This window comes from Tauraco erythrolophus, chromosome 22, assembly GCF_009769465.1.
Source record: "Tauraco erythrolophus isolate bTauEry1 chromosome 22, bTauEry1.pri, whole genome shotgun sequence".
Classification (NCBI taxonomy): domain Eukaryota; kingdom Metazoa; phylum Chordata; class Aves; order Musophagiformes; family Musophagidae; genus Tauraco; species Tauraco erythrolophus.
The window spans coordinates 1013870-1032262 of record NC_141486.1 but is presented as its reverse complement, the minus strand read 5'-3'; the positions used below and the strand labels follow the sequence as shown (position 1 = coordinate 1032262).

General features: G+C 52.9%; 1 protein-coding gene across 1 annotated transcript; it reads right to left on the bottom strand.

Moving 5' to 3' along the window:
• Positions 1–3004: 3004 nt before the first annotated feature.
• On the bottom strand, positions 3005–16513 carry LOC104381409 (cholesterol 7-desaturase nvd). Its single transcript, XM_086625351.1, has 7 exons — positions 16204–16513; positions 11686–11874; positions 8411–8589; positions 6824–6949; positions 6414–6533; positions 4728–4904; positions 3005–3166 (listed from the first exon to the last, which is right to left on the bottom strand). Exons 1-7 carry the CDS (start codon positions 16511–16513, stop codon positions 3005–3007), a joined length of 1263 nt encoding a protein of 420 aa, XP_086481477.1.
• Between the last annotated feature and the right edge of the window lie 1880 nt (positions 16514–18393).

Sequence of the window (18393 nt, the reverse complement as noted above, 5' to 3'; positions counted from 1 at the left end):
TTGTCCCTAGTGGAACAAGCACACAGACCAGGGTTCAAAGGAGGAGAAGACCAGGTCAACCACTGGAAAATCCAAGGTATGTTGTCCATCACCCTCATGGGTATCCTTTTCTTTGACCTGTTTTGATATCCTTTGGAGTTTTCTAACCTCACCCCTCACCCCCCTCCAAAAAATAACTACTTGGGGATTAGGAAATTTGTAGTGAGTTTGTTAGCTGGGAAAAAAACAAAACCCGAAGGCGTGGAATGACTATAGGTCTGCCAGTTGGATAAACTCTCTTGGCTAGTAGTCCAGTGTGAAGACAAGCCACGATAATAAATAAACCGTCAGAATCTAATAGTAAGAATGGCTGAGGCTTTGCAGTAGATCTGATGTGAAGTGATTTTGGTGAACAGTGAGATTTGATGCCCTCACATCCTGCCCAGGTAGGAGGTAGGATTTGCTTGAAAATCTAAATGTTACGTGTGGAACACTGGCGGACAGGGGTCCTTGGCACGCCAGTGTCTCCCAGCACTGAAGTTGTACTTTTTGCTAGACCCGTTTAAAAGGATAAATAAGATTATAAACGGCACCGTAAGAGGCTTAAGCTAATCCTGTCTTATTTCCCAATTCTGATTTCTGCCTTAACGGGCCACGACTACTTCACCCTTAGTAATAAAGGAAACGGTGGCTCAGAATTGAGGTTCTGCTGGAGGTATCCCGTAGTTTCCTCTCATTTCAGAAGGACTGGTGAACCCAGCAAAGCTAATTTAACCCACTGTCTCTAATCTGACCTTCAACAATTTGCCTTCCTTGGAGTTTCGTTCATCCTGAGGTCCTGTACGTGGGAGTACAGTGCGGAGCGGGGACCAGCAGCCCCGGCGTGTTGCGCAGCAGCCCTGGACGTGTGCTGTGCAGGTAAAGCCCCTGCACCTGTGCACGTGTGTGCATGGGGGGGTGTGGTGGCCATGTGTCCCCTTGAACGTGTGGGTGAACTGTACGCCTTGACCTTCTCTACGTACTGTAAGTTGCAATTTCTGCCTCTTGCTGCTGCTCCATCACCTGTTACCGCGAAGGCGGCTGTTCCCTAAGGAATGGGGTGCTGGAAGCCAAGGTGGGGTCACACCACCGCTGAGTGGGACAGGCAGGGCAGGACCAGAGGTCATGGCCAGGCTCAACCAAGAGTCCAGATGACCGAGCAAGCTCCTGGTCATGAGGCAAGTCTGAGGTCAAGCTGGGAAGTCAATCTGCAGCTTGGGATCGGGATCTGGTGAGGGTAGCCATGGTCAGACGCAGCCCAGCAATCACTGGGCAGGTCCACTGTGGTGGGACAGGGTGGAAGTCAAGCTGGGAAGTCAGTCTGTGGTCAGAGTCCAGGTCAGCCAGGCATGGGCATGTCTGTGGCTGAGCTGGAGACCTCCTACAGGATAGCTCAGGGCAGGGACTGAAGAGCCAGAGCTGAGCTGAAATGGGGCTCCTGGGGCAAGGGCAGGGAGTGGACGAATGCCCCAGGTGAGGTGGTCAGGGCCACTAAGCCATATTAGTGCTCTCAGGTCCCTGAGAGGCTGAGGCTGTTGGGTTGGGCAACACTCCTTGTCCAAGCTCCTGCCATCTCCTGAAGTTCCTTGCTGGAGATTTTCTGTGGCTCCTGAAGCAGGACAGTGTGGGCCACCTGCAGAATTGCTGCTCCCATGCAAGAACACCCCACAAAACAGCAAAGACCAAACGGTGAAGATGAGATCGATTTTTTTAAAAAGTTTATTAGTGAAATATTGACAGTGCAATAGCCAGATGTGAATGGCAAAGGCAGAGCTGCTGGTATCTGAAATGCTGCCAGGGTGGGCGATGGACCCAGCACTGTCAGAGGGCTCCGATGGCATGTTCCTGCCCCCAGCTCCTGCTCTAGGAGTTAATGGTGAAGGAGGAACCAGAAGCCTCAGACCAAGTGCAGGATTGACAAGGCACAGGCAAGCGCACGGCACACGTGAGAGCAGCAGCTACCAGCCTCCTTGGAAAGCTCCTGCATTTGAGCATTTGCTCGAACTTGCTCTTGGCACAGAGTAACTGCCAGAGTCCCGCCGACGGCACGGGACGGGCCCTGGCTGTGGGGATGACGGGTTCCTCCGGGGTACGCAGCAAGGCAGGATTTAGCCCTCCAATACAGAGCATCCAGCCACGAAGCAGAGGAGAATCTAGACCAGTTTGGGGCAGGTTTGCAGCCTCGTTTCCATGTGTTACCTTCATTTCTGCCCGCGGTGACAGTGACACCTACGGTCTTGCCCTGGGACACGATCAGTTACGGCCAACCGTGTACCCAGGGTATTGCTGGAATCCGGGAGCTACCAAGGCAGGATCTTATTCATTTCCTTGACCTACAGAGTGGTCAAAGTGATTCGATCACCTGGATACTGCCTCTGCTTCCCAACTAGGTGCTCCATGAGGAATTGAGTCCTGCAAAAGCTCAGCAGGCTTGAGGAAGCTCACGGGGATGGTCAGGGCACAGTGGGCAGCTCAACCCATGCTGCCCTGCCTGCTGCCAGGGAGAAGGAAGACGGCACGTGTCTGTGGGCTTTGCAGCCACACCTCTGGTGCCACGCAGCCATCGGCCAGGGCTGCCCTGGAGAGCTGAAGGTTGCCCCAGCCAAAGCGGTGGTGCGGAAGCAGGAGTGGGCCTGGCTGGGGAAGGGCACTTCAGGCAATAAAGAGCCACATGAAAAGCTTTTCATAGAGCTACTCAAAACGATAGCAGCAGCGAGAGACAAAGGCACTCCAAAGGCAGTCCTGGCACCCTTAAGTTCACGCTCAGCTCATACGTTGCAGCAGAGGGACAAGAGCGTGGTACACCCTTTGGTGCCCCGAACACAGAAGGTACAAGAGGATCCCTGGGGCTCAGGCTCTGCTCCCTGTGCCAGTGCCAGTATCTGTTCTATCGATCACACCTGCCCAGCACCACTGCCCACCAGCCAGGGTGGGAAGGAGCCACCTGAGAGCCTCTGGCCACCTTCTGCAGAGGGCAGCGAGGTCCTCACCAGTCCAGACCCTCCTTCTGCGCCAGCAGCCTGGTGCTCTTCTCACTGTAGAACTGGGCATACCAGCGCCGGTGCTTCTGGATGCTGGAGTCCTCTCTGACCAGCAGCGGCTTGGACAGATACTGTTTGTTATTCCAGATGGTTATATCGCGCTCGAACTGGGGGGAGAAGGATGGTCTCGTTCAGGTGGGGAAGCTGAACCAGCAGTTTTTTGGGTGCTACCTGCACACCAGGTTTGGGTTTTTTAGCGTTTCTCCCCAAATGGCCAGTGTGGGACTGCGCGTGCAACGCTATGGCTCTGCAGTTAGGAGATGTTTATCCCCCCATAGCCCCCAAACCAGAAGCCACTTTTGTCTTAGACAACCTTTGTCATAGGACATACTGGAAAAGAAATGGATGTTGTGCAGGTAGGAGCTGCTCCACCTGGGGTTTTTGATTCGCTGCGTAGCTCCAGCCAACCAGGGGTTTATAAATGAAGCATCTGCATCTTAAACTCTGCTCAGACACACATGCAGTAAGATTTATGGAGTTTTCCCGTGGGAAGAGGTCCCTGCGGAAGTGAGTGCTGCTCATTCACGTTAGTAAGAATGCAGAACAGTAAGTCAGCGTTTATACAGCACGAGTCAGCACGGCCAAGTTTGATTTGGGGTTTTTGGCATCTGAAAATAATCTTCTGGCAATTTTTGCTGTAGTGCCAGTGAAACTCTCTCTGGTCAGACCAAACAGTTTCCAAACTTTAACCCCTGACAGAAGGGAATGACCTGAGCTCCTCTGACTCCTTGAAGGGAGTTACAGGGATGAGGGAGTCAGGCTTCTCTTGGTAGTGTCAGCTGGTATTACAAGGAGTAACAACCGCAGATTGCAGGTTGAGAAGTTCAAAATGGTCATTAAAACAAAAAATTAGCAATGTGGGTAGAGCAACAATGGAACAGGTCAGCCAGGGAGCTGGAGAGATGGGTGCATTCTTCAAAGGAGAAGACTTTCAAGGCCATGCCTGACCTGATCTTGGCAATAGTCTTGCTCCAACTGGGATATTGGGCTGGAGAACTCCAGAGGGACCTTTCGCCATTTCCATGAATCCCTGTGGTAAGGATCTGGAAAACTTTCATCAGGAATTGCCCAATCTCATGAGCATTTAACAGCAGGATAATTTCTTGGCTCAGTTCTCACTGGAGGAGATAGGATGATCTTAAAGCACCAACCTGGGATGCTGGAAATCTGAGTGCGATTATTAGTTCTCTCAAAGACTTCCTGCAGTCTGGGAGAGGTTGCCTAATCCTTGTGCCTCAGTTCCCCATTCACAGGACAGGGATAGCACCTCTCTGCCATCCTCAACAGATAAGTCACTGCAGGGACCCTCTTTACTAAACGTCCAGTTTAGCTCTTTAGTCTCCTAAAACTGAAAGATCATGCCAAGCACTGGAAGGATCTTGCCCACAAGTGCTTTGCTCCCACATAATGTAGATGCCCCATCCCTGGAAGTGTTCAAGACCAGGTTGGATGAGGCTTTGAGCAACCTGGTGTAGTGGAAGGTGTCCCTGCCCGTGGCAGGGGGGTTGGAACTAGATGATCTTGAAGGTCCCTTCCAACCCAAACCATTCTATGATGCTATGATTCTATATATCTGAGCCTCCATGGGCAACTGCTCTTCCTTCTCATACCTCTCATCCACCCAGTTCCAGGTGACTATCTTTGGCTGCTCTTCTTCACAAGCCTTACCTGTATGCACTCTGCTCTCAGGATGAACTTGGGGATTATGGCCGGCATGTTCTTCTGGTAGTAGATTTTGTGGACAACATTCTGCAGGAGAGGCTCCAGGGGAGTCACCGTCTGCAGGATGATCCCATGGCCAAGGAAAGCGTGTTCAAAGATGAGGAAAACCAGCCCTGGTCCCACCTGCAGACCAACAGAGCACCCTCAGGGAGCTGTCCCCAGTGGTCCAGCCCTCTGGTACAGCACCTCCCACAGCCTGAGACCAGATGGAGATGTCTCCTAGGCTGTGCTCAAATCCTCCTTTACTCTGTCTTTCATCAAATAATAGGGACAAAGTCAAACTACACCTCAAGGCCATGAGTCACAGGCTGTTTGCCAACTGTTAATGCTTCCCAGGGTGGGGGCGAAATCCAGCAGAGCCAGGCAGCCCATGTTGGCCTGGGACATTCACAGATGCGTTGGGGCTGGATGGCTCTGGTGTGGGCCCACAGGAATTCATGAGGGTTTACAGTACTCTGCTGGTCCCCAAAAGTTTAAAAATCTAATCTTCTAGGAAATGCTTTCAAATTTTCACTTGGTCTTGTTGTTCATCACTGAATTTCCTTCAGGTCATCCACAGCCTTATTGCACTGTTGACTCCAGTCCTGGGCTCCACATCTCAGTAGCAGTGATTGCAATACAGTCTGGAGGAAACACAGCATCCCTACTCCTGCTCTGGCTCTCTCCTTCCCAGCTACAACAGTCACACCAGGTTTTAGCTGATTTATAAGACCGTTTCGGTCTTCGACGTGCATCCAGGCACACAGCTGCGTGCTCATACGCTTGGTTCTTTGAGGCAGTGCAGATTGTTGGGTTTCCAGCTACTTTATTTACTACTTCCTTTAATGTTTGGTTACAAACTTTTTGTAAGGTAATTTGAGTGTCTATTTTCTCCTGTTCACTGGTATCAGTGCTAAACAGCACAGATCTAAGAACTGAACAGAGATACAGTCAACATCCACTTTGTGATAATTCCCTAACTACGCGAGATCTAGTCCTTAGCAAAGTTTTGCATCATGACTTGTTTTGCTGTTGTTCTGAATTTGTCATACCGGAGTAGGTCAGATGCCTTCAAAAACGTACTAGAACAAAGTTACTCGTTTTATCAGGCAAGCTTAGCATTTCATAAAAAAAAAACCACCCACAACCAAAACCAATATCCAGTTCCCATTGATTCATGTTCAGTGGCATTATTTCGATCTTCCTTTAATTCTTTATCAATCTGTGTCATCTATTTTTTCTCATTCAAGGCTGATCTTGGGCTACCAGACACGCTGTTTCTGACTGTTGGCCTTTCCCAGGCGTGTTCGCCATGGACTGAAGAGATCCACCCTGCTGCATTGCAGAGCTGTGGCACCATGGTGTGAAGGTCCCTTGAGATTGTCATCAGTGCCTGCACAGGTGCTAGCTATTTTGGGGTTTTTAATTTTTTTTAAGTATTTTGGGGGCACAGCAGTCCTTACAAACTCTCCCTCTTCCCTGTGCTGTCCAGCTGTGCAGCAGCCCCAGTCCCAGTGTGTAGTTTTGGCCCATGTGTCTGGTGCACTCGGTAGGAAAGGCTGCACTGGGTAGGATGGGCACAGACTCACTCAGCCTTTTGGGTGACAAAACCCTTCAGCTTGGGGTGCTGGTGGTCACCAGCATGGGACGTACCTGCCTGGCCAAAACCTTCAAATCCATCAAGGAGATGTGCTTCCCGAAGATGGTTGCGGTGTGTTCAACCAGCATCTGGGAGCAATGCTCGTTGGGCGCCGGCTCTGGCCGCCACTCTGCCTGGAGAGGTGGAGAAGGATCAGCTCAGTCCAAGAGACAGGGAGACAGGAGTAGAGGCTGAGGGGAGGTGGCAGCCAGATGGTGACAAGAGTTGGCTGTGAAAACCATCTACAGGTGAGCACAGATGAAGGGTGCAGCTAAAACCCACAGAGACACAGGTAAGAGAGTGGACCTGAAGACGGAGGATGTGGCAGAGGGGGTGAGGTGGGACTGATGCTTCACGGCAGAACAGGGACCTGGTTTGAAAGACTTCAACCTCCTCATGGCTAAGAGGGGAACCAGGGTCTTACCTTCCAGATGTGCTTCATAAAATCCCACAGTTTGGACCTTGTGTATCTCAGATCGGATCCGCCCAGAATAGCTGGTCCGTGGAGAAAAGCCAGGTGAGCCGTGTCGGCTGCGTTCTCGGGGATTTCCTGCCCGTGGGGAACAATTTGCTGTTGGTGAGAGCTGACTGGGGTGTGAGCTCCTGTGCTCGTGGCAGTGTCACACTAGCACTGAGGCGCAGCCCAGGGCACGTCGCTCCGAGCGCAGCAGAGATGCTCGCGGGTAGGTGACCCAGCAAGAGGCAAGCAAGTGCGTGGAGGAAGGGGCCTCAGCACCGACTGACTCAGGACTAGTTCTTAACTAGTGTGTAGGAATAATTTGAACACAAAGCTCTGAAAATTCAGAGTTCATTTTAAGCTCAAAGAAGTCTATGCCTGTTAACTTCTGCAGGCTGGAACTCCAAATAAGTCCTTCCTTTGGCCCTGTAGTAACTGTAAGGGATAAAGCATTTTTGTGCTTGTGCTCCCAGACTAGTTTTCACATACTTTTAAACCTTTAAACCCCACCAGCCTGCCCAGAGTGTCACTTTTTCAGAAGCTTTAACTGCTTTATTACTCAAACACACCATCTCCCCACCACCTCGGCAAGCGGCACAGACCGGCCCCAGGACAGACGCGCGTGCAGTGGCTTGCACTGAAAAGCAGAGATGAAATAAATGTCACTATCCCTTCAATCTCCCAAATTCTCCCTGCTTCTCACATCTCTGCCCATGCCCAGAGCCATATCTCCTGTGTCTCATGCACCTCCTTCATTTCTTCTAATAACTTTTCATTTCTTCCAAGCCCACTCACCTTCACCGTGATTTAGTCAGCGGGCAGGCGTTGCCCTTGCAGAGAAGGGCGCTTTAGATTAAGGGTCATTTTTGTCACTGATTTTCACAAAGAGAAGTGTTCTGCTCGGTGGGGAGGGTATGAAAACCTCCCAAGGACCTCCAGGTTTCAAAACTGCTGCTGCCTCCCATCACTCTCCCAGAGGAGTCCCCAACCACGGCTGCCCCCAGCTCCCTCCAAGGACCACGGTCCCTTCTGTTTAGTGCCACAAAACGAGTCCCTTTTTCCAGACTCATTTCCGCTGAGACGACGGAGGCAACAGCCATTTTGTTCTCTGTGGCACATTCGTCAGCGTGTGATGGTGATTATGAAGATTAACAGCAAAATAACCGCGTGCTTCCATTTCGGTGATCGATGAGTTGAAAAGCCTCCCAGCACTAAGTGCCGCAACTCTTAGAGAATCTTTTTTTAAATTACATCAGTTATAAGTCAAAGCAAATTAACAGATTCCCTTTAAGTACCCAGAGCATCTGCTCAATGCTCAAGAAGCCCACGATCCGCGTTTGGGGAACATATGCCATACTGTCAGTATATGGCACAGGGATGTATTTCTAGGTCTAGGCTCTGCCAGCAGCAGCGGTGGCACTGGGCACTGGCAGGGCCTGGCAAATTGGGAGGACATGTCCCTGAATGGATTAAGTGGGAGGAGATGTCCCTGAACTGGACTATAGGAGAGGCTCCAGGAGTGGACCTGCCCCGCGGAGGTACCGGGCTCCGTACCTGGATGTGCGCGTTGACAAAGTGCTCCGTCTGCCCACGGAACACCCACTCTTTGGTGGTGATCTCCCGCTGCTCGGGCACTGCCCATGTCGGACCGACCCCTTCGCAGTGGTACCAGACCAGCAGCATCCCATTGACCTCGCAGCACGGCCAGGATTGGACCCTCGCAAAATCTGGCACTGTGGAGGAAAGAGGAAAGGAAGGAATCGGTTAAAAACAGCATCTCCGCAGTTGACACTGGTGCTGAGGGTCACCTTGTCCTGAGCCACGGCTCAGAGATCATCTTTATGGTCAACATCCACGTGGCACAGATGCTCTGGTGGCACTTGCCACCTTTCAGGTTGCTGAAGAAGGACAACAGCTTCTGAAGTTCACAGGAGAGTGTTTGCTTAAACCAGTTGTATTTCAGCCGGGGGTTTTGCAGAAGTCTTTCAGGGCAGAAGCATGGCTGGTTGCTCCCCAGCCTTCTTTCACTGCTCTTAAACCCGTTCAAATAAGTAAATTTGAATGGACCCTCCTCAAGCATCAACGAGCTACAAGGAGATGCTTTTAGTTATAGATGTGCGGAGAGTAAAACCCATCTCCGCCTCTCGAGTTCAAGTCGTTCTGTTACAACACTGCAGTGCCATGTGTTGCTTTAAGAATATATCTGCACTCTCCAGTGAAATTAATTTTGGCATTTATGTTTACCCAGTTGTCGGAAAATGTAGCTTCTACTGTACTGGAAGGCTTTTGCCTTCATTAGGTTTGTTTTTTTTTCTAATTTGCAAACAAGCACATATGGCAACCAATCATTATTACCCAGCTGGACTGAGTTGAGATAATGAACTAATTACTAATCAACTCAAGGTACAGACCCTGCCTACAAGAGGCAGGCCATTTCCTCCTGGCTGTGGAGGATGCAACAGCGTCCTTGGTGCTGCAGCCCAGGCTGGTGAGCAACAACTGGTGACCCCGACGTGATACATCCGTGAGACCCCATGAAGCCCCGACTCCCTCGCCAAGCCGAGAGCCTGAGCCAAAAGAGCCGGAGCCGGGAGCCCGAGCGAGAGTCCTTCGGAGAAGAAGGTAAAGCCGCAAGCCCTGACGTGGTATTCGTGGGAGGGAAGCGTGCTGGAGTTGTATGAATGGGCTGGGTCTCTGCTCACCATAAAGCCTTTGTGAAAACAAAACATGGTAAAACAAAAAGGGGGAATTATGGCATCCAGTCATTATTACCCAGCTGGACTGAGTTGAGATAATGAACTAATTACTAATCAACTCAAGGTACCTATCCTGCCTACAAGAGGCAGGCCATTTCCTCCTGGCTGCGGAAGATGCAACAGCATCCTTGGTGCCGCAGCCCAGGCTGGTGAGCATCAAGCACAAAGGATAGAGATTCCTTATTGTTCAGCCTTGTACAGCCATGTGGGAAGTGAAATATGAGGAGAAATTATATTTCTCTTTCAGTCAATGAATATCAGAGGGAGCAGGAGACCTTCACTGCGATTTCTGATTGAAAAGATCTGGTGCTTTGGGTGGGATGCAGCTCACAACACTTTAGAGGGCTTCATCTGCCCCCATGCAGACACAGAATCATGGAATCATTTAGGTTGGAAAGGACCTTTAAGATCATCCAGTCCAACTGTTAACCCAACACTGCCAAGTTCACCACTAAACCATGTCCCTCAGCACCGCATCTACACAGCTTTTAAATACCTCCAGGGATAGTGACTCCACCACTGCCCTGGGCAGCCTGTTCTAGTGCTTGACAACCCTTTCAGTGAAAAAGTTTCTCCTAATATCCAATCTAAACCTCCTTGGAGCAACTTGAGGCCATTTCCTCTTTTCTTATGGCTTGTTACTTGAGAGAAGAGACCGACCCCCATCTCTCTACAACCTCCTTTCAGGTAGTTGTAGAGAGGAAGAAGGTCTCCTCTCAGCCTCCTCTTCTCCAGGCTCAACAACCCCGGTTCCCTCAGCTGCTCCTCATGAGACTTGTGCTCCAGACCCTCCACCAGCTCCATCTCGCACCAGGCTGGGCTCTGTGCCTCTCCTGCCCCACTGTAAGTCCCCTGCAAGCCCAGTGCTGGAGGAGCAGCCCAAACTCTCCAAAATACCCCTCCACCCAAGTGACCTGCATGAGCACAAACGGCTTTTAAATCTGTTTAAATCGACCTGACCCATTTGGGCTGTAGTGGGAGCAGGGCAGCTTCTGCCGCTTCATTCTTTCAATAACTACGGATAACAACGACTCGGAATACAGCCTTTTCAGATGAAAAAAAGGCATCCTGGCAAGCGTTTGCGCGTGTCCAGAACAGTCATTCTGATTTTGTGATAAAACACATCATTTCTTGGAACCAAATTTTCTTTCGAATGCAGCTCCTGAGTGAGTACATATGGGAAAAAAAAAATACAGTACTAATCCTTTTTCTGGAAAAAAAAAAAAATCTGTTTGATGAGATCCGTAAATTGTTTATCTTAATACATATGGACGGAATATTTCTTCCACTTCGCGAAAAATACTATTTAGTAGAAAGACTGAGTTTTGCTGCTAATCAGTGTTTTCATCGCCAACCCGATCAATCCCAATCAGCGAAAGCTGAACTCGAGGAAAATAACTAAGAAGCAGAAGCCAAACCAAAACTCAACATCTGTTTGCTGGTTTGAGCCACGTTTAGAATTGGTGATTTAAACTAAGCAGCGCAGCCAGATCAAGTAATTGTTACGGGTGAACTTTAAGATACTCTTCCCACACAGTCAACGCAAACAACATTTAATGGTCGGTGTATGCAAAGAGCTTTCCTGGATTCTAACCAAAAATTCCCTTCTAGCCTTAAAAGGAGAAAAAATTTCCATTGAGAGACTATTCTGTCAGGCTAATGTGACAGATTCAAACATTGACGTGGTATAAGGTACCGCCACAGAGTACCGAATCATTTTGGGAACCCAACAGCTCCTCTGGATCCATCCTTGCTGGTGCAATGGATGACTCCGAGTTAAAAAATCGTCTTTTCTACCCCTCTTGCTGAATGCAGGAGTTGAGGACTATCAAAAGCAAGGCAGGTTCTTGGACTAGACTAAAGTCCCAGTTAGCATCTAGCACAGGAAAGGGTACTGGAACATTATGCCTCAGCATGGACAACCCAGGAGGAAAATTAGGGTGCTGCATGAAATCAGGGGGCAGGGCGGAGGGTGTGTTATTATAAAGACCCCAGTTCCTTAACGAAGTAGCTTTTAACGAGGACACACAGGGCGCCACCGTTTCTGCAGATGCTTTCTGGGGGGATGTTCACCTTTTTCAGCGTACGGGATGCGGGTGCATTTTCCATCTTCTCCTTGGAACTGCCAGCCATGAAACGGGCATTCGATGCAACTGCCGACGACGCGCCCGCCGGCGGCGAGGTCAGCGCCAAGGTGAGGGCAGTAAGCGTTGACCACGTAGGCTTGGCCATCCCGGGTGCGAAACGCAGCGAGGTGCTCCCCTGCAGAAACAGGAGGTGGTAAAAACCATCCCCAGATGAAGGGGGAGGTCAGGTGAGACACACATGGCTCAGCCCCTTCCCAACGGGCACCGACCGGCGCTTCTACCCACCGCTGCAGGCGTCCGCCCGCGCAGGCATGCAGAAACCTCCTGCTAAACATTCACACCGGAGTTTTTCCTTCCTTGCTGGTGGAAGATCTGGCAGGACAGAAACAGGGTTGCTCCGGAGGAGTTATTTAACCACGAGATGGCACCAGGCAGCTGCCAGAGCCGGGCCGGGGGCTGCTGCCCGGGGCTGCGGGCAGGGGGGAGCGGGGAGGTGGCAGGGCCCTGGCAGGAGGGATGCGGGCAGGTGGCATTTACTGACTGCAAAAAAAGGGCCGTGCAAAATAGTGGTGGCAGCTGCTGTAGCCACTGCCCAGGGTTTAAAAGCCAACCCAGAGCAGCGAGCGGTGGTGCCGTGGCCCGTCATGCCCCACGTTGCACACACAGCACATTGGCACCTCGCAGGGCCGGGCAGCGCCCGCGGTCCCGGGGGGGCTGCTGCAGCCCTGGGACTGTGGGTGCTGCTGAAGGACGTTGCCTTGCTCCAGGAAGAGGGAGCACGATTTCTCCTGGTGGTCTCTAAACCCTCACAGCTCTGCCCCTCAGGCTGCATTTTTGGGCACCTGGAGCCTGTTTTAGCCACAGGATAAAAGGTGCTTTCGCAGAAATAGTTAAAGATTCATGGTGCTTCCCCGGCTGAGGGAGGGATCCACAGAGAGCAGAGCAAGAGCTGTGTTTAAAGAGAATCCTGTTCCTGTCCCTTTGCCCCACAGCAGAGCACACGGGCTCAGACATCTGCGGAACGTGCCAGCGGCAGCTGGAAGCAAAAGCCCTTCACCTGTTTGCTCTGGAACTCCAAGAGCTGCTGGAGCAGCTCAGCACCAAATCCCTTCGCCAGGCAGGGACGGCGGGTGCTGTGAGCCAGAGCACAGACACCTCCTCAGCAAAAGGGGGTTTGCTGGTGGAGCAAAGGGAAGCGCCTGGCTCTGGTCCACTCCATGCGGGGAGCGCAGGCGGGTCGATGTTGGCGTGGTTGGGGCTGCCCCCAGCACTCAGCCTTGCTTCTCTCCATCTCTGGACCTGATTCTTTGTGCTCTCTGAAGCAATGTGAGCTTTTCCATGCTGGGATCTGTCACGGATGAGTTCTGGCGTCGTCCTCGTCCTCCCCACTCCCAGGCTAGTGCCACGTTTGCTGAGCAAGGAACTGTTAAACTGGAGAGACAGACAGTACCTGGGCTATAGCCATAGGTCTGTTCATGGCACTACTGCAGCCAGCTGTGTAAGGCAACCACAGCTGGATGGCATGTGACAGTGTTAGCCCTGGAGGGACTGAAGAGATGCCAGTGCGTTCCTGGTCCGGCACAGAGCTGCCCCCAGGGTGCTGTGGCACTGCAGCCCCCCAGCACCCACATCCCTGCCGGTGGCTCAGAGGAGAGGGGCTGCTCACCAGTCTCCTGGCCCAAAAGCAAAGCCAGACCTTCTCCAGTGTCCCCTCAAGCCATGCCCTGGTTGGAAGGGGCACAGCTGGTCTGGGAGTGCAGAAGCACTTGGGGATGGTTCGTACCAATGTGGGTGCTGAGTTAAAGGCCAGGGTGCTCCAAGGTCCTCTCTTCCATACTGTGCTACAGGTTATGCATAATATAGGTCCCACCCAAAGCCACTTTCCCTGATTGAAGCTTTGTGGTTTGAACAAAGAGAAGGAAACCCTGCGAACTTCCCCAGCCTTCAAGCCTAGAAAGGATTATTCCTGATATTTGGCAGGAATGAGTTGTACTCCAGTGCCCGGAGGTCCCTCTTCACCCAGGTGCCCGGCTCTGTGGTCTCTGCAGTCTTTCTGGAAAGCTCTCACACATCTGCTGGCAGCAGCACACGGGAGTGGAGGCACCCGAGGTGCAGGTCCTTCCTCCTGCCCCAGGTAACAAGGATTCATTCTGAAGCATCAGCACTTTCTTCTACCTCTAACCTGCCTCTCTACCTGCCGTGAGGCTCAGGGCAAAGCGGGGAAGGCAGGGAAATGGTTTCTACCTGTCACTGGAGGTGTTGCAGGTCCTCCAGGAGCAGCAGCATTGTGGAAACACAGAGAAGCAAAGTTGGCTGGGTCAGACCAGAGCACTTGGAGCCACCTGCCCCAGGGAGCAGCCTGATGCTTTCCCCACCAAAGTTTTAAGGCTATTTTACTCCAAACAGGTCCCAACTCTAGCACTTTCCTTCCACATGCAGCATGGAGCTGTTCTGCCTTGAAGATATGAAGCAATGCTGGTGGCCAGAGCCTTGCCGGGCTGTCCCAAAAGCTCACCCAGGACTCCTGAGCGGGTGCTGCTTTTGCCTCCAGCCTTTGTCTGGAGCCAGCGAAGTTGTAGATCTTTGTTCTAGCTGGTGCGTCAAATCTGATGTCTCTCCACTTGGGAGGAGAGTATCCTGGCCTGAGACATACTGAAAAACTAACTCCGTTGCAGCTGAATATCTCTAGAGCATTAACAGCTACGTCCTGATATTTTCCTATTAAATGAGCTCATTTCTTTCATAGAAATCCAATGGCAATTGTAGCAAGAATAACACATGGCACACAGAGCCCCGAGGCCACTGCGCAGGTCCAGGCTCTGGGCTCAGAGGATGAGCTCTGGGGCTTTCAGGTGCAGGAGCCTCAGCGGGGTCTGAGCCGCTTCCCTGCAGCAACACCCGGGCAGCCGTGCCACGCCGTGCCCCGCAGATCGGAGCAGCTCTCACCCCACTTCCACAATCTTAGGAGAGAGTGAGGCTTTACTGCGAGCTCAGTGCCATGTTTTGGAGGGTGTCCCATCCCAGGGACTGAGTCAAGTTCCTTCATCTCCTCTGGCTTGCTGCCTTCGGAGCAGGGCTGCATTTCCAGGCTATGCTCAAAGACTCCTAGAATAAATTAGACACTGACAAACCTGGAGGCTACAGAGTGTTTAACTCTCTTATTTATGGATCGTCCTGGCACTGGTACACACACTACTGTCACTGCTGCTAGAGGAGAGTTTTACCTGCACATTTCAGCCAGACCCAAACTATTGGGTGCTAGGAACAGGCTTCGGGCAGACAACCAAGGGAGTCATAACAGATAAGCTGGTAGGGGCTCCCTAGGACATGTATATTGAATTGAACAGGTCCTGTTATATTAAAAAAACCAAAACAAAACAACACACAAATAAATTGAAACAACTTCACAAGAGAGGATGACTCCTGAAAACAGAAAACCCCCACACTTTCACCACTGAATCCAAGGGATTTCAATGCAGAAACATCCCTTCTGATGAGGAAGGCACCAGCACAAGTCCCAAACCATCTTCAAGGTGAAAGCACCCTGGACAAGAACAGCAGCCCTCTGGATGTGGCTGTGAGGCCCCATCCTCATCTCCCCAGGACCTGGGTAGCTGCAGGCAGTGATGCCTGGGAGGAGAGCCCAGGCAGCCAGATGATCCGGTGTCCCAGCAAGGAGCCCAGAGAGGGGTGCCCTGCACATTCTCACTCCATGCCATGCTGTCCCCAGCGCCCCAGCAAAGATACTCAATGCACATATAAAAGCCCAGGCAGTGACATCCTTGGTGCCCCTATATAGGTGCTGGTTGGGGTGCCCCGAAAGGAATGCCTGGGCAGAGTTGTCTCAGTGCCACAGCAGAGCTCCCAGGCAGTGATGCCCTGGCAGGGATGCCCTGCACAACTAGCAAGTAGCCCAGGCAGGGACACTGCAGTGCTGCAGCATGGGTGCTGGTTTGGGTACCCCAGTGCCCCGACAGGATGCCCAGGCTGGGGTGCTCCAGTGCCCCAGTGAGGATGGCTGTGTCAAGGTGTCTCAGTGACCCAGCAGGAATGGCTGGGCAGGGATGTCCGGTACATGCCCCGATGCCCTGGTAGGCATGTCCTAGTGCCCCGGTGGGAATGTCCGGGTGGCGATGTCCCCGTGCCCCGGCAGGAATGGCTGGGCAGGGCTGCCCTGTTTCCCTGCCGGGGATGCCGTCCAGGATCCCCTGGTGCCACGGTGGGGATGGCCGGGCAGGGGTGCCCCAGGGACCCGGCGGGGGTGCCTGTCGGGAGGTGCCAGTGCCCCAGGCTGGGAGCTGGCCTGGGTGCGGCACTGCCCGGGGCACCCAGGCAGGGATGCTCCGGCACCCCGACAGCGAGCCCGGGCAGGGACGTCCGACTCCCCGGCGGGGCTGCCCGGGCAGGTGCGCCCCGCACACCGGCCGCGATCCCGGGCCTCATCGCTCCCGTTGTCCGGGCGGGGGTCGGGGCGCCCGTCGGGGATGCGGCGGGGGGCACTCACCGAGCAGGGCGAGGCTGCGGACGGCGCCGCGGGGCAGCTGCGCGGAGTCGAGCAGGCGGTACCAGCCGTTGGGGTAGGGCGGCGGCACGGCCCCGGGGCGGCGGGCGCGGCGGGCGCGGCGAGCAGCCTGTGCGCGGCTCAGGCCGGGGGCCGGCAGGTAGCCCACCTCCCCGGGGCCGCGCCGCAGGGCCAGCGGCTGGGAACAGCCCAGCAGCAGCAGGACGAGGAAGAAGAGGAGGAGGATGAAGAGCAGCGCCCCGTGCTCCAGACCCGCCGCCGGCAGCGCCGCGCCGCACCACCCGCTCCCCATAGCGCGGCCGGTCCCGCCGCCGCCGCCCCTTATAGCGCGGCCGGCCCCGCCCGGGGAGGCGCTTCGTGGGCGTTGGGGGGGGGGAGGGGGGGACGGGACTCCCCACCCCGGGGACCCCCCGGGCATCCCCGGCTGCATCCCGGGCTGCGACGGAGCGGACGAATCCCCTCCGCTCGGCCCCGGGGGTGCTGAGACCCAACGCAGCACCCGCTCCCGGGGCCGAGCGGAGGGTGGGGGGGCGAGGAGAGGATGAGGGAGGGGGGTTTGCTTCGTCTGGGAAAAGGGAGGAAAACTAGGAGGGGGATCCAACTGCAGCCTGCTGCCGGCTCGGGGTTACAGAGCGGAGGGAGCTGGGATCTTCTCCAAGACACACAGCAAAGAGGCAACAGGCACGAGCTGCAGCAAAGGGAACTCCGCTTGCACATGGCAAAAATAGTGCTTCCATGAAAGAGTGGTCTTAAATCCAGAAGATATGTTAACTAGATCAATAAATACCCCAGCATCCTCCTGAGCTGCTGTCCTGGGCTTAGAAAGGGGGAACCTGGTGTTGGGGTTGTCTTCGAGATGGGGCACCAGGCAGGACCCTGACAGGTCTCTCAGAGTTCAAGAGCAGCTCAGAGAGGTGCCAGCGTAGAAAACCGGGGTAACAAGGGACTTGGAACCCCTCTGCGCAGAGAGGATAACTGAGGGCGAAGCCAAGGATGAGCTATCTGAGCATGCCAGCTGGCTGGAAAAGGGAGGCAGAGAAGTAACGCTTGATTTAGTCCGAAGAATCACACAGGTTCAGGAGGTAACTGTAAAGAAGCCACTTGTTGCCTTGTCATGTAGATATAGTGAGAGATTCCCCAGAGAAGCAGCAACCCAAAATATCCACCCTAGATAATTGAAAAGGGAAAAGTACACAGCAACGGAACGTCTGGCTGAAGCAAAACGAGCAACTAAAAGGGTGAATTCAGACAGGGTGAAGACCCAGCTTGAAGACCTCACGTGCAAGGTTCAGGTAAATATATGTATGATCTATTGGAAACCAGTTCTAGGAGAAGAATGCTGGTGTAGTTAGACAGGAGATTGAACACAACAGTTGGAAGTGAACGGACATCCCTTGGAGGGACGGGCTGCCAGTCCTGCCCAAACAGGGAAAGGAAGAGAGCAGCAGCTCTGGTTAAGTGAAGGATCAAATCAAAATAGGGCAGGTCAGAGAAGGATTTTCAAGAACAACTTACTAAGGCCATAAAAGCACATCATAAATACATTCGTTGCACACAAACAGACACCTGATGGGCGGTTCGGGGAACGGCAGATCGATGAGTCTCGGTACTGTGCTGGGCAAATCCGTTAGATGCTGCAGGGAAGGGACTGAGAAATGCAGGAATGAGTGTGACCAGCTGGGGAGGACAGCGCACGACAGCGCGGAGAAGTCACATCTCAGATCCGAGGAGTCAGCAAACAGGTGAACAAGTTTGTTCATTTGCCTTTTCAAGACACTCCCTCTAAGGTATGTTGCATAAGGTCCTTAAATAATCCTGGAACAACAGGGAGAACCTCTCTGCTTTTGCAACTGGCGGGAAGATGGGAGCCAAGGAGAAGGAGTAGAAGCTCAGCTGTTACAACGGAGATTAGAAATTTGAATTTATTTCCACAGAACCTGGGAAATGGGATAAATAGATGTCTAAATCATCTGATTAAGATGATTCTAAATTATTCAGTACAGTAAAATGTGACATTGACTATGAACTACTGCAGAAGAAGCCTCACATCTCTCAGTGACTGGCAAGCCAACAGCAGCGTCTGCCAGTGAAATGTGATGCAGGTGGTGAGACCCACAGGAGAGGGTTAGATGTTAACCACCCAGAGAGGCATCCCAGCATTACTTGACTTGA

Excerpts from the sequence above, each read along its gene's own strand:
- LOC104381409 (XM_086625351.1), bottom strand. The coding sequence starts at position 16,513 with ATGGGGAGCGGGTGGTGCGGCGCGGCGCTGCCGGCGGCGGGTCTGGAG. Across the intron at positions 6,950-8,410 it reads TTGTCAACGCGCACATCCAG|GAAATCCCCGAGAACGCAGC; the intron begins GTACGGAGCCCG and ends CCCCACGGGCAG. Across the intron at positions 3,167-4,727 it reads TGAGAGCAGAGTGCATACAG|TTCGAGCGCGATATAACCAT; the intron begins GTAAGGCTTGTG and ends TTCTCCCCCCAG.